The following is a 16,733-nucleotide window of genomic DNA, read 5'->3' on the forward strand; positions in this document are numbered from 1 at the left end:
AAGGATCTTAAGGCATACCATTTATTCATATTCATATCTATTGAAATACTGTACATCCACATACTTCAATAAATAGTTAAAAACCTGACCTTTTTTTAAAATCATTTCTGAATTTCAAAAAACAATTTTTTATTGAAAAGATTAAATAGGTAACTTTTGGCTGTGTCACAAAGCTAAGCACAATGAATAGATTAACAATAATTCAATAAATCTGATCAATAGAGATGATTGGCTTTGATAAATTTCTCAGAATCTTCTGAGTTCACATGTAGGGGTATTTATGTATATATATTTTGTCCTGAATTATCTGGGTAATTTTCTCATTTCTCCACTCTACTTTCTAGATATAGCTTATATGTTATGATGAATCATTAGTTTTTCAGTTAAATTTTAAATCCCCCCCCCCAAGTGGCTTAAAGTTGGACATTCTTTCCTTTTCAAATCTTTTAATGTCCTCCCCACTCCCAAACATAATATTATTTGGACAGTACTTTTTGTAATAGAATTGATGCATAATAGTACCTTAATGGTAGTAATAGGACTTATGCTTCAAATGGGATCATTGCAAAACATAATTGAAACATTCAAAGTTAAACCAAGAATGCAAATGAATTAAGTCAAGTGTCTTAATATTCTGGTTCTTCCCTCATCATTGCTTTCTTTCTTCCTTCCCTCCCTCCTTCTTCCCTCTCTCCCTCCCTCCCTCCCTTTACCTCCTTTCCTTTTCTGTCTTTTCTTTCCTCAAGTGTTCTATATTTTCTCTCTTCTTTGAAAAAGAAATTTCAGGGGCAACAAAAGGAGTCCCCACAAATGGAACTTGGGGAAATATAATTCTGAAATGAATAGCTAGAAAAAATTGTTATAAATCAAAAGATAAATCAATTTTATAAAACTGCTATTCTAAAATTGCAACAATCTTGTACAGTCAGGACTGATAAAATGGAATAATCAGACATTTCATATGTCCATAATGTAAAATCATCTACTTGAACATTATATGCAATACATTCACACAAAAAAGCAAATACTGTAGCCTTATTTGAACAATATTGAACTCATAAATACTCATGATTTCACTCTGTCCAGGGGCCTAAGGACTAGGAATGCTGCTGTGATACAGAAAAACATAGTGAATACCTCCTCTATTTAAAAATGTCACTCAAGAAAGTCTTTTCTAACATAAAGGCAAATACATATAGCTACTGAGCTATGACTGTACTTCTGTCACATTCTATGGTAAAAACACCAGACTCCACAATTTCGGAATCATGACAACACTTTGAACTAATTATTTGGTTCATCCATAGTTTATACCTCAATTTACCTCACATTTACCCTACAAACCTTACAAAGAGGAGGTATTTTAACTCTAGGAAAGCGGTCACTGTAAAATATGCATTCTTGATCTGTTTCTTCCTCCCAAACAATGGTACTGATGGTTAACATCTGTGGTAGCACCACTATTTCTAGTAAGTAGATTATTATGGAGTGTGCCACTTTAAAGCTGCAATACAACAAAAAAAGTCATATACTCACCAATTCCACAAAGGATATTTTAAAAAAATAAACCAATAGTAACCAAAGTTTAAATGTCATGTTTAAAAAGCCTACTTTTAAAATATCAGTCAAAATAAGGTAAATTATTACAGTGAGTAAACTGAATAGCACTATGCCATATTATTGCCATTTGGTAGAAATATTTTATACTTATGTCTCCTCACTTAGGATTCATTTTTTTTTCCTAATTAAAATAGAATTATGGTGTCCAATAAACTAATTTTACTTGAAAAAATTCATAATTTTCAAACCATTTCTTTTAGGACAAAATATTTGACATCTTAAATATGTACAACCTTGTGAAATTTGCATCTAATTTTATTAGTAGGGTTTTGTTATTATTATGACTTGCAGAAGGGTACCAATATTTTTTATCTAGGTGTAGTGAAACTGGAAACTTAGTCACACTTATTAAATATCTTTCATGGCTATGTTTTCTTTAAAGTAAAATCATAAAACTATTCCTGTAATAAAATACTTGTCAGAGTAATAGCAATTTCCTCCAAAAATGTAGTTTTCATTCTTAATGATAAAGTCACCTAATATTTATGATAATTAATATAGCTTAAGATACTTTCACCACCAGAGTTGTGTCTTCTTTTGATCACCTCTATGTAAATCATGAAGAAGAAATAAACCATGGTAATTACTTTTCTTTTGGCCTTACTTGTTGGCACTGGAAAGACTATGGAGAAATATTTTATTGCAAATTAGTTATTTCAGAAAGTGATCTGTGATATACCAGTGTGCAATTTTTGTTATATTTTGGATTTTTAAAAATAGAACATACATTCTAAACAATCAACTGAGTGATGTTTTCAGATAGAAAATATGCAAAGTACTCCTATTCATAGGAGCACTCTATCTATCTGTCATATCAACTTACCTGCCTTGGAACCAAATTAATTTTGAGTGCTTACCAACTCATGTAATATTAGGTGATCAGATTTTTTTGTCCTTTCTGACAAACCATCTTAGAAATTCATGTAGGAATATAGTGAAGGGAGAAATGCTGTATTGCTATGTAATCCCTTGAATGGATTGTGTTGCCATGTTAAAGGGAATTATTCACCATAGTGGATCTAACATTTAGCAACAACTAAAGACACCATATGGTAAATTTACCTGTACCATGCTAGTTAAATTACTTTTCATCATAAAACTGCATCATTGTGAGGCAAAATTCTCAAACCCCAATAATGAGGGGAGAGAATTTTACAGTCCAATGGAGATAGGATATAGTTTAACTTGATCTTTATAGTTTAATTTTTGCTTTCAAATTGTAGGATTTGGCAAAACACTTTTATCAGCTGGAGACGAAGAGAAAAATATTATTTTATGAAGGCACACCCATGCTGAACTTACAGGAAAGAGAAGCAGAGCTGCACAGCCAGTTATATTACAAGGCTCATTCCTGAAACCTGAATATCATGCGAGCAGAAAAATCTAGATATGTGTTATATTTTGAATAAATGATCTGAAGGCAATATTATTTGCTTTTTTATCAAAAAAGAAAAAATGCATCTCTGTAAATGTGGATTGACTCTTATCGAAACAGGGAAATGAATACTTGTATTGCAGCCTTAAAGAATCACATATTCACTGCAATATTCGTTTTTGTAAACTACAGCCTGCAACCTAGCAGACCATGACTGAATGCTTTTGAAAAGTTGTAGATTACAAACATGAAATCACAATTAATATCCTCTAAAAGTAATTTCAGAGCTTTCACATCTTAAAAAAAGGACAATGTGTACTGCTTCACAAGGTAATGTAGCTAATCAAAAAAAAAAAAAGAGTAGAATTAAAGTATTTACATAATGAGCAATTCTACAGAAGGCGATCATCCCCATGTAAGCACTGCTGATTATATCCCACGCTGCTTTTAACAAACTGTACCAGATTGGATCCAGCCATCAGCACTTTCAGAGAATCCTTAAAAGCCTTTTATGGGTCTTTAAATTTATTGTAGAATGGCATTCTTCAGGTAGAATATGCTGGTGAAAGAGGACAGTGTCAACACAAGGTACCAGCAGGAGAAAAGAACGTCAGCGCTCCCGGTAATTCCATACTGGGCTGTACTTGGAGCTGGAAAGGAATGGAAAAGATTAAATCAAAATCTAATTTGTGTCTTTCAGGATCTTAACAATAATCAAAAAGCAGCTGGGTGGATTGGGGAGAGAACTGGCAATGGAATCGTTCACATCTGATTTTGCTTTCTGCTTATATATGGCCTATTCGAGTAACCTTACCTAGTTGCAGTTTTCTCAAAGGTAAAATAGAAATACTATAATCCACCTGACAGGGCTGCAGTGAGACTGCAGCACATTGTACTGGACTGGTCACAGGCAAGATATTCAATAAACAGCATCCAAATTATTCTTATATGTTCTGTGAATATTTGTATTAGTGAATAATTCATTCTTATATTCTTTAGTTTGTTTTTATTGAGATGTAACTGACAATTATATATGTCAAGGTATATATTAATTTAATGCATCTGTATATTGTAATATAATTGTGATTACAGTGTTAAGTAGTACCTCTATCTCATTATATAATTGTCATTTCTTTTCTCGCCTAGGAAAAATTCAGATTCACTCTCAGCAACTTTAAAGTTTATACTATAGAATTATTGCTATAGTCATAATAACAATAACTCTCCAGGACTTATTTATCTACTAGCTCCACATTTGTACTCAATATCTCTTCAATTCCCAACCCTCTGGTAACCACCTTCTCTTTTCTATGAGTTTAATTATTCTGGATCCATAGATGTGGGATATACATGTATTAATGAACCATCTTATTGACCAAATACTGCACATAGGACCAGTTTCCCCAAAATATTCAGACAGGCTTTTTCCAAAATGTCCAGAGTTTGCTTTTTCCAATATCTGTCATCTTGTTATGTGGAATGAAGTTATAATTGAGAACTTAATGGGTTTTGAGAAAAACTGTAACAATAACTCAGGTTGCTAATTATCTTGATTTACAGACATCTCCAGAAATGACCTTTTGTTGGAAAACCTATCTTATAGAAGGGCAAACATCTAGAGGCAAGTTTTTGTTGTCCTTAAGTCATCTTCTTCTTGCCACAAGAGAGACACTCCTCTCTTCTTAAAACCTCAGGCCCCTATCCAATTATTTATATCAGGCTCTAAACCCTTGGGTTGGTCCATTGACTTTAGAATTTGCAGCGCTGTAAACTCTCCATGTGTATGTAATTAAATTTGGTCTTTCTCCTACTGATTCATCTGATGTTAATGTGTTTGCTCATTCAGTTCAAGATGAACCTTGAAAAGAACCACAGGAGGGAGGAGATGATCCTGTGTCTTAACTGCTGGGAAGGCAAAAAAAAAGGTTCACTATTCCACTGTCCTTTTTTTGAGTTGATGAAAAGTATTCAGACAATTATAATACAATCTTAGAATATTAGAGTTGCATGTACAAACTGCATTGACATAGAAAATTGTGTATATAAATCTGACTGAATAAGAGAGGAATGACTGAGCAGTGTATTACTGAAGGAGAACATCATTCAGGTAGAGGAAATAATTCAAAGACAGAAGCATGGGAGAGATTCTAGGATCTAAAAGTAGATTTATCTTGTTGGACCATGCATGTTGAAAGTCTGGCGAGAAAAGAATTCAAACTAGAAACTAGACAGATAGAAAAACCTCAAATATATTGTGAAAGAATTTATCTTTATAAACTGAAGATTTTGAAGAAATTGGAGTTATTGAATTAAACTATCACACTTATACATTAGAAAGATCACACTTTTATATAAGAGTGTGATAGTTGGCTAAATCATGGTGATTTTTCATTGAGAGTTTTCAACTAGTGATTCACCAATCTCCATGTGGGATATTATGGGAGTCTACTGATAGATTTCACTTCATTTCACAAGAGGACATTTCCCTCTTTGAATGTGCATTATATTGCCTTCCAGAAATTGAATGTTGCAGACAAGTTCAGTCTTGCTTGAGGACAATTCTAATTTACCATAATACTAATAATATTAATAACAAAAAATTCCAGCAACATACTTTTAATGACCTTTTCTTAATAAAGCCTGGATTTCAAACTGTTTCCTAGTAGAAATGAATAATGTAATAAAAAATGTATACTATTTCACTCCCAAATCCAAAAGTCAAATTCAGGAGCAGTTTTAGTCATACTAAATTTGAATTACCAGTAGGTAGTTTTTACAGGAACTTTCACCAATGACTATATTTCATGTAACAAGAATAAATTGTGTTGTTTATGTCTCTAAGAAACTAAAGGGGATGAAAGATGCTTTGGCCACTGTCAGTGGAAGTTGCCTTGACAGTCCAATTGTTGATTCCAGGTCAGTGAGATTCAAGGGCTGAGATTATTAATCTTCAGTGAACACAGAATGAAATAACTACTTAACACTTGTATTTACAACACAAATTAGTTTCAAAAATGAGAAGGCAATTAAGAAAATAAGTGTGTTGTTTCACAGACAGCTTTTTTTCAAGCTCTGATACATAAAATGCCTAATATGAAACTCCTTATTTTCTGCTGTTTAATTACCTAAAAAGATGTATACTTTTTTTTTAAAAAAGATTTATTTATTTATTTGTGCATACAGAACTGGGGTACAGGCCAGAGGCTCAGGGGTGGTGAGAGGCGTCACCAGAGGCAGAGTGGGGAACAGAACAGGCAGATCGACTAAGTACACTGCTGAGGTGAGCAGCGGGCGGGTCAGGAGAGGTCTGCCACGCCATGTGGTCACCTCCGGGGCAGGCGGGACTCGAACTCATGCGGAAGAGGCTTTAGCTTCTTAGTGCTGTGCTTTAATCCGCTGCGCCACCAGGGAGGGCCAAAAGATGTATACTTTTTAAATCTATAAATAAATATTTAATTTGTCTGTTTGCTCTTCTTTGACAGCTATCACAGAGTTACTTAAGCTATTGTTTTTTAAGAATCCTAAGTGCAATAAAAGCAGTATAATTTTAAAGGATTTATCATAAGCAAATCATATAACATCATTTCTTAAATAACAGGTTTTAACAGCATACAAGTAAAAGATAAAATTTTTATTATCATGACAAATTAGTACATAAAGAGGGTAGAATATAAAGAACCCTCAAAGCTCCTTACCTGTCCTTTAAAATGTAACTTGGTACAATTTTTCTTGAGTCCTTTTTCCTTCAGTAAACTGAGAACATTACCCTATTGTGTCATTAGGTCACCTTCTATACAACTATCATATTGCATATATATATATATATCTGCATATCAGTTTCTCATAGCAAACTACAAACTCTCACAGTTCATATTTTATTCATCCTAGGGTTTCCAGCACAAAGTGGCTGCAGATAGTTTCACAGTGGTATGCTCCAACCAGTTGTGTCACCAGGGAGGACCCTATATCATATATTTTCAATTTCATTTCCCTCAAAATGCTTTTAATTTCTATCACTCAGCTTCCTGTTTATTTACAAAGTTATAGCAATAATGTGTTTTTTAACTTATACATTAAAGTTGCAATTAATGGAACATATATTTTTGTCAGGTCTCAAATTGATGTACTTTTTGGTTGCTCATAAATTTAACACTTTTTTTAAAAGATTTATTTATGCATACAGTACTAGAGTAGAGGCCAGAGGTACAGGGACCGTGAGAGGATTCACCAGAGACAGAGTGGGGAGCAGAACAGGCAGACTGACGAAGCATACTGCTTAGGGGGTCAGTGGGCAGGTGAGGAGAGGTCTGCCTTGCCATGTGGATCACCCCCGGGGCGAGGATTGAACTCATGCTGAAGTCGGTGTAGCTTCTTAGTGCTATGCTTTAACCAGCTGTGCCACCAGAGAGGGCCTGAATTTAATACTTTTAGTTCTAAAATCAAGTAGCAGTCTCCTTCTGGGGCCTCCCTGGTGCTTTAAAGGCAACATATATGATGGGAGAGATGTAGTGTTTCTTATCTAGTAGCCTCTTAACAGTGTTTGGTTTTTTTCCCAGAAATTGTAGAAAGGGGAAGTTTAATGACAAGGAAAAGAGACAGTAAGGGGAAGAAAAAGAAAACATAAAACAAAAGGGTGACAATTTAAAACAAGTAGAGGTAGAGAAGGAGAGCAGCACTAGTAGCAATTAATTGCTTTCTCAGTCTCATTTTACATAAGAAAAAGAGAAAAGGGGAATAAGGGGGGGTAATTCATGGTTATTTTGGTGTGGATTATAGATCAGAATTGAAAACAAACAGCAGAAAAGAGTGGTTTTCATTCTTCCAAAATTTCTAGGCAAGTTAAAGGCATTCTAGTTTTTAAACATAAACATATATGAATTGTAGGTTCAGATGCCATGGTTCAAAGTGCAGTTACAGCTTTTTCTAACTGAACTAACCTAATGAAGTTTCTTAAGTGTGTTCAGTTCAGTATCATCATTTGCAAATGAGGACTAGTACTTTTTCAAAAGTTATATTGAAGATTAAATGTGTTGATACATTTAAAGCACTCAGTACAGTTTCTAATACAAGATGAGCACTCCCTCAAGTATTAGCTAAAGACTTCTTATTCTCATTCATTTAGCAAATTTAGTGTGTGCTATGCATTCACTGAGTCACTGATAATGTAGAAATTGTCTGTGTCCCCGTAGAGTTTTCTCTTTGGCTCGAGATGGAACAAGTATATTTTACTTCATTCTTAATCTACACTTAGGTAAATCAATTTTCCTCGGCCTCATAGAGCTGTCCTCCATTTAATTTTCCAAAAATATTTTTTATTCTCTTTATTCTCTTGACTTCTTTTGCAGGATTTTTATTTACTACTATTTACTGCCAGATGCTTGGTTAATTTCTTTTATTCTGCAGATTCTTGAAGGAAGGAAGGATTATCTCTTCATGTTGTTTTTTTTTCTGTGAGAATGGTAGAGTGCAAAGCCTTGAAATTGGCTGATGGCTAACCTAATGCCAAGTTTTGTTTCACAGGGCCTCTCAAGCAGCTAGAAGTGCTAGACCTGGAAGTGTGGGGTCCAGGTCTTTGGGATATCTCCTGGTTGTCAACAGGAAGATCAAATCTGGGCTGTAGCACATATCTTTCATCTTGCCTCATTACAATTATTACTTCCAATTACTTACAGCTGCTGCATATTATTTTCAGTCTTGGCAGTTTTCCCTTGTATTGCTCTAGTTTTTATTTTTAGGCAAAAGCAAGTGTAACTGTGAAGTATTTAGTTTTGGTATAATACCAATTACTTGCTTAGGCAATTTTCTTAAATTATTCAAGCTTTTTAACTAACTAGCATTGAGTCATATTTTTCAGATGTTTGTTGCAATCTTAGGTAGGGTTGCTTTAGCTATATTAACTCTGCTTCCAGAAGAAAAAGCTGGCCTCAATTTACATTTGACTGAGGACACTTTAATGGGAAGTGAGTGATTTACACCTATATTAGATTTCCTATGATAGAGTAATTTTTGTGTATTCGAATTAGAGTGCACATTAATTTACTGAGAAATTATGCGCCATTGATTCTATCCAAAAGACTTCAATTCTGTTCATCACAGGCCCTGAAATCATTTTTTCAGACGATGGTTTCAATCTACTCTTTAGCAGTAGCCAGACCTTAAAACCACTGGCAGGTGGAGGGAATATTGAAGACTTAGATCACACTCGGATATTTTAGTATCACATAATTATGTCTAAACACTGAATAGAGATTAGGGGAGGAGGATAACATTGGGATGGGATATGCTATATAAGTGGATATACAACTTTTTGCTTATGGTGTATTGAAGAATCAGGCCACTCTCTACACAGGTGACATAATCTCATTATTTCTCTCTGTGCAAGTTCTTATACAATCAAATAGTTGAGATCTAAGATGGGCTAAACTATGTCAAAGACCTAGTGTGGTCTAAGCATATCTTCTGTGCCACCTCACACCTGTGGCACAGCGATTGCCAGGGGTGGGCTTTTTCGATTGGTGATTGCATGCCCCTGGACTATAGGCAATCTAGGATCTTCTTCCTGTAGGCTGTGGGGTTGAGGAGTACCTGAGTAACACACTTTGTATTGTGCTGTGGCTACCAAGTTACAGATTTTCACATTTTTTTATTCCACAGTTTTACTATGCCATGCATTGTGTCGTGGGATACAGAGCAATAAACACAGCACGGTCCACTCTTTTCAGCCTCTAATCCAGCAAGACTAAATTTATGAACTTATACTACAGCCAGTTCTGTGTTTTTAGGGAGAGAAAGCAAAAAATTGGGTAATGACTTTAAATTCCTGCAGTTAGCCTTCCCTTTTGTCTTCTTTAGAAGAAATCCCTTTAACAAGTGCACACTGGCATACTTTTCTCAAATTAGAGGATTAGGTTTATAAAAAAATTTGTATTTAGATATTTATGTTAGATTTTGCTAAATTCTAACTGAAAATGTTTAAGCATTTTAGTTTTTCATTTAATCAGAAACTGAATACTTATCTTCAGGAAATGCCAACATCGTTCACAGACCAAACCTTCACAAACATAAAAATGTTAAATAGCTATTTTCACAGAAAGTTTCTCTATTTTGTGTTATAAACAATGAGGAGAATGGCCAGAGAAAATATACTATTCTGTTCTCTTTCTGACTCATGGAATTTCAGTGCCAGCTTGTTCTTAGCAACTAAAGCTATTTCTCTGGCAGGCCAACATCTTTGAATCCTTTTCTGCTTGCTGAATAGCCATTTTGCCAAAGTTCACGGTGTGTGATCCTGTTTACTCAGCATCAGCTACATTAGGATTCTTTAAACATAACAGTTTGTCACTGTTATTACCTATGTTCAGAAATATGCCTATTTGGAGATAAATACTTTTATCTGCAAATAGCCAGATGAAACTCTCCAAGACTATTACCTCTAATTTGAGCTAAGGAGAGTAAGTAAGCAATCACCCAACAGAAACAAATTTTGCTGCTTTTTTTCTGTCCTTCATAGTCATCGAAAAAAGATTCAAAGCCTGAACTGTTCATCAATATCTTCTGAATGCAGTGGATTTTTTTTTCTTTTACTGTTTTTAGCAAATCTATCTGCTATTATAGATGAGTCTATAATAGCTCTGTTTTGAAGTATGTTGTCTATAGTGATAATTTTATATAACCCTAATCATTATTTTAACTTAGGCTAAGTCCATTACACCATCCAAGTTGGCTTGTAAATGGGTTCTCTATAAGTGTTATTATATGTATTGGAGTATGTAGAAGTATGCGTTTGCAAAATTGATTTTATTATATAAAATGCACACAGAAACACATATGTACATCAAACTTATAATACAAAGTGCTTTGACTACACAGATTTTCACAGGTTTTACAGAAATTAAAATAGAAACTCAGCTGTGTTCTTAAGGTCAATAATAGTCATTGCCATCAGGTGTATCAACACTGTGACATTGTTAAGGTGGTAAAAAATGGAAGAAATTGTAAACTGGTAAACACTTTTGTAAGTTGAAGAAGGGTTTAAGATTTTTACTGTACATAGCTCTGTGGGTATGAAGTTGTTTTTATATAAATGTTTAAACATAAGTTTTATGGCCAAATCTATTCAAAACCACAATTGTTTTGGTTATTAAATATTATTCTCTACTTTTCCTTTGTTTGGAAGGTTATCCTAAACCAGTTTCTTTTTCTGTATTGTACAATACTGTTTTTTTTTTTTCAGCATTAAGGATCCAGGTTTGATTGTCTTTTTCACTTTTTTCCATTTTCCACTCTCTTTTCCTTAGTTTTTAAATGCAATAAAAGTTAATGATTATCTGGTGTTATATTTCTGACTTACTTAAATTGTTCCAGTTATTATGCTCCAGATTGATTTTCAGTTATCTTCAATAATTCTTTAATTTTGTCATTATATTTTGGCTCTTAAAAAACTTAATACTCCATTAAATTTAGTATTGTACTTTTGATTTTCAAAAATACACATCTGAAATTCCTAAAATTTTATAATGTCATGTTACTTCAATAAAAAATAAAATGAAGTAAAAATTAGTAAGCCAATTTACTAAAATCTAAATTACTTTGGGATTCAAGGCCTCTGTAAACTTCCCCAAAGAGACTTTTTCAACCTGTCACTACCTGTCACTGACTGTTCTCTGGCCTTCTACACTAGTTACACCAGCCAGGAAGGCTATCCACACTCAAGACATGTCCAGTCTTTCCTGCATTTGTATATCTGATTACATTCTGCTTCTTCTGGCCAGGACTTCTGCATTTCTATATGTTGGAATAATACTGATCTTTCAGTGTTCATCTCCAGTGCAACCTGCTCACAAATTTAGAGCCTGTCAGTACTGTTTAGGGTTGGGGGGCAAAACGAGGGATAGTCATTTACTGAACACTATCAGTTCTATAGGTTGGTGAAGATTGAATTAAGTGTTTAAAGTAGAGGCAAAAATAAGACAAGCTCATGTTTGTGAACATTCTGCTCCCTTTCTGTATAGTCTCCCAAAATCAACATCTAAGTCCAGTCAGAATTAATCTGCCAGTTCCTCTTTTCTCCCAGTGCCATTTGCCTTTTCCTAACCTTCATCACTCTCATTTCCTTCCGCACAGCCTGAAAGTCTTAAGTCCAGGAGTCATTATTTACATACTTTTCTATTGTTCACAGCTTTTGATCAAGTGATTAGCACTGTCAAGACATTTTTTTAAAAAAACTATAGGTGAATTGTTTTCATTTCTGCAGTTTAATGAGATTTTATTATAAAGCTCAAGAACACTATAGATAAGTAGTATCAATCAACAATTAATGATTTGGAAACATCAACATTGTAATGGGAGATTGATTCTTTTTTGAAAAGAAGACTCATATTCTTAGATGTCTCTGGAGACATCATACAATAATTACATGCACACAAATGTGTACATACACACAGTCCTATTTTTGTGCCTCAATTTGCCTAACAAGGGGGATAAAAATACCTTCCTCACAGAGTTGTGGTTAAGCAAATAAAGTGCTTATCAGTGTGCTTACTTAAATAGTAGCTTTTTAAATGTATTCATATTCACACAAAAGTACCTGTGAAAGTCCCTACCTAGACCTAAGATGGAATTTGAGTTGTTAGAGAAGGTCCTGTGTATATAAAAATCCTATACATTTGAAACAAAAATATTCTCCTCTAAAGCATAGCTCTAAAAATGCAAATTGGAAATTCATTCTTTAAATAAATATTTCTACATATGTTCATTGTTATGCCTTTTGTACTGTTCCTTGCAGTGGGGAATAGCCTTTGTTTACAATTTCTCTTGTACATTACAATGATGTGAACAACCATCTCCTTTAACTCCCGCCTTGAAATCCGTGCTTCCCTTAGTTAGAATCACCTTTTTCTTCCTTCCAATTTTCTGACCTCTACCCGCCATAGTTTCACTTCTGAAGAATTTAGTTTAAAGGTTACCTTGATAATAACATCAGTGACCCTTGAGGTTCTATTGCAATTCAAACTCCTCCCTCATGGTTTTCTGAGACTAGCCTCCTCTTGTAGAGTTCTTATAGGGCAGGGACCATGAGTTTTTTTTTTTTCATTTTTCTCTATTTCTTTGTCTCTTCTCCAGTGGCTGGCACAGTGATTGAAAATAGGAAAAGTTATCTTTTAAATCTCTCATTAGATAAATTTGCAAAATGGATTTGTTTCATATACCTTTTTTATTTTAATTACAGCCTCATTACCTTTTTAACTTTAGCTGTTGCTATGACAACCAGTTTTACTCAGGTCAAACCACTCTGATACATGTTCCACATGGTTCCTCCAGAAGCCCCCATGGGAAGTCCAGTCACTCAGAACTCAGACTTGCTCAGCAACAAATTCTTGGACCTACTCTCCCTCTTCCCCTGTTTAACTTGCTCCAGTCTCCCACTAGAGTTCTTTGGAATTTCTTCCAAAACAATCACCTATAAGCCAGCTACTCTTTTTGGGAGGTTCCAGACAAAATTGACGCTCATACTTGAAGGAGGAAAGAACAATAGTCTATAAATACTGTGTCCAGTATAACATCAGATCCTCATGGTATATGGTTCTGTGCACACAATAGGTGTGCAGCAGTAAGTTAATTTTGGATAAATATATTAATGAAAAGTAGACAACTAACTAATGTCTTTGCTTATACTTTTCTTGGCTTATGATAATTAAATTGCCTCACTTTTATGAGGTTTTCATTAATTATATCATTAGCCAGCATGTTCCTTTAATAAAAAGGGTGTCTTTAAAATCTTAATTAAATCTGATATTTATTTCCCTCATAGGTTTTATCCCAGGAATATCACCCACTGTTTCACACTATCATCATTTTGGTTTCTGCTACACCAGCAACATTGCCTAATGAAAGTTCCATCTCCTATTGTATTTCTTAAATATTTAAAAGCACTCATGATTCTTATTATTATTATTTTATTATGTTTTCAACTGTAAAATATCCCTCTCTTGACAACTTTAAAATACTCTTTTCTCCAGCCTCATGGCTCACACTTTCTCCTGAAGTGATCCAACTTGTAAAAATGGTAAAAGGGGGATACAATTGCTATAAATGGAATATGGGGCCATGCATACAAAAGTCAGATGTTAGGGAATTCTAGTCCAGAAAAAAATGAAAAGAAATGAATATATTTGCATAGTGACACTAGCACTAATCATATTCTTTACTCTACCTTCACATTGATTTAAGGATGGTTAGTAATTTCTTTTTGAAAATATAAAGCCAACACATAGCTCACTATTTCTCCAACATTGGTCAAGATTTTTAAAAGAGAGGGATGAGACTGTGATGAGTATATGGTCATAACACTTTACCTCCATTTTATATTTTATGGAAATTGCAAATTTGACCAGATATTCCTATTTGAAAGAGTTTTTCACTGTAACTATAAAAAGGCTTCCTGGGGCTGCATAAGAAAATAAGTCCTTTAGTATATTAGCTGATAAGATTATATTCACAATTATTTTATCACAAACCATGAAAAGAAGTTTTGTCATTTCATAAGACCAAGTCTTCATTTGCAGATGCCTTAGTTTTAGCAGTATTTTCAATTATACCTAACCTAAATGTATACATGTTTGAAGCTAAACCTGGAAAATTATTCTTTGACTCAGACAAGTCAGAAAATAACTTAGTAGTGACTGTTTTTTTAAATCTATAAGCACAATATTTATTCAACTAGTGCTTGCTGAGCAGTCACTAAAACTATGTGTAACATAGTGAGCTAGACATTGAGTATACAAAGATGAGTAAGAGTTAATTTTGGCTTTGAGTGACTTAGCTAAGGAGGAAAAAAAAAAACATTTCCAGAAGAAAAGGAATGACTTCCACCAAATCATGTAATATTAGAATTCCAGGTGTAAAAAAAAAAAACTTTGAAAGAATCTGTTCTCCTTTGTAAAAGTATAATCAAGCTAGAAATCTAGTGAGAAAAGAAATTTTGGGGTTTTGCCATTTAAATGTCAGGAGGGACTATGGTCTAGAGAGGAAAAAGCTGCACAGAAAATTAATGCGAGTCGCTAAACGCCAATATTTTCCAGAATATTGTATTGCCTATATTAATTTATTTTACACCTTGTTTCAGGTTTTTATAACTTTTACTGGTTATTAATGTTTAATGCAGCAAGGTTCTTAGATTGATTCGAAATGTAAAATATTTAAAATAATTTCATGTGCTCATAAATTAGCCCACAGTTACATACCACTTCAATTAGTCATCTCAATGAAAAAATATACAAAATGTTTGTTCTATATGCATGCTAAAAGTGATAAAACTATTTTTGAAATATCAAATGTTTGAAATAATTTCAAATCTACATAGTAAATGTATATTTTATTTGCATCTAATAATGTGTTCATTTTGTTTTTGTTTTTTTTTTAAAGATTTATTTATTCGTACAGAACTGGGGTACAGGCCAGAGATGTGGAGGGTGAGAGGATTCACCAGAGACAGAGTGGGGAGCAGTACAGGCAGATCGAGGAAGTACGTTGCTGAGAGGAACAGCAGGCGGGTAGGGAGAGGTCTGCCACGCCTTGCGGTCACCTCCTGGGCAGGCGGGAATTGAACTCATGGGGAAGTGGCTTTAGCTTCTCAGTGCTGTGCTTTAACCTGTTGCGCCACAAGGGTGGGCTTCATCTTGTATTTTTTAGTGCACCAAATATATAGCTTATAATACTTCTTGGCCAAATACTAGTGACATCTGAATAATTGTTATATTACAAATCTATTATAAATGGTAAATTTACTTGTATAAAGGAAAATTAGGTTGCTACCTAGGATTTAAAGAACAGGTATATATACAACCCTGCATATATGTCCAGATTAATTCTTGATTCACCAGTTTGCAAAGGTACACATAAAATCAGAAAATTAACATTCAGAACATCTCTGCATGAAATATAGTTTGATTTTTTTTTTCAAGTGAAGGACTTGCTTGTTTATTATTCATGCTTAAGGTCAAGACTTGAAAAATGGAAAAGGGATTAAGGGAACCATAGATTCTTAGAGAGCAAAGCCTAGTTTAAAAAGAATAAATGTGCCAATTTGATTTTATTACAGTAACACTTTTCTAGTTCCCTAGTACAATAATAATTATGGGCAATTGCTGCCAAAATCAAAACACCACATTTAAATATATGTGTTCTAATGTACATTGTCCATTTCACATTAAATTCAATTATAATCACAATTAGTGGGGAAATTTTAAAACAACCATAAAGTTATTTCCATTTGCAAATATTCTTAGAAACATAATATAAAAATGTTTCAGCTATGTAACTGCACTTGAGTATTCTTTTTTTATTATTTTAATATTTTAGAGGACAGATGATTGTTTTCTGCTTTCATCAAAAGCAGAAAATATATTTAGATCAATATTTTATTGTTATACTTTTCTCTCAAAAGATAAAAGAAATAAAATAGGATGCAATAAGCACTCTGCAGGTTTCTACTAATCTTATGAGAATCTCCTCCTTTATTAAACTGTTTCTTGACTATCCTACTTAAACTATTCTTCTGATAGACTTCATATATGAACAAGAAGAGCATTTGCTAAGTGTTAGCATTAGGGCTGCTATCAGCTTGTAAAGAGTAATAAAGTAGCTTTAGTCACATGTCTGAATTAGGAATAAGAAATTTGCCTAAAACACAAATAGAGGTTTTCATTTAGCAGCATTCCTCTTTGAGTACAGAATAACA

At 33.7% G+C, this 16,733-nt stretch overlaps 1 protein-coding gene across 1 annotated transcript in view; it reads right to left on the minus strand.

Moving 5' to 3' along the window:
• Nucleotides 1–722: 722 nt before the first annotated feature.
• The window catches only part of NEGR1 (neuronal growth regulator 1), a 738,246-nt gene continuing 722,235 nt past the window's right edge, over nt 723–16,733 (minus strand). Inside the window, exon 7 of the mRNA XM_004679123.2 lies at nt 723–3,645. Within this exon, the coding sequence (XP_004679180.1) occupies nt 3,521–3,645 (125 nt within the window). The 3' untranslated portion in view covers nt 723–3,520. The remainder of the gene's footprint in view (nt 3,646–16,733) is intronic.

The sequence above is a fragment of the Condylura cristata genome, unplaced genomic scaffold (assembly GCF_000260355.1).
Source record: "Condylura cristata isolate star-nosed mole 26May11 unplaced genomic scaffold, ConCri1.0 scaffold00008, whole genome shotgun sequence".
NCBI lineage: Eukaryota > Metazoa > Chordata > Mammalia > Eulipotyphla > Talpidae > Condylura > Condylura cristata.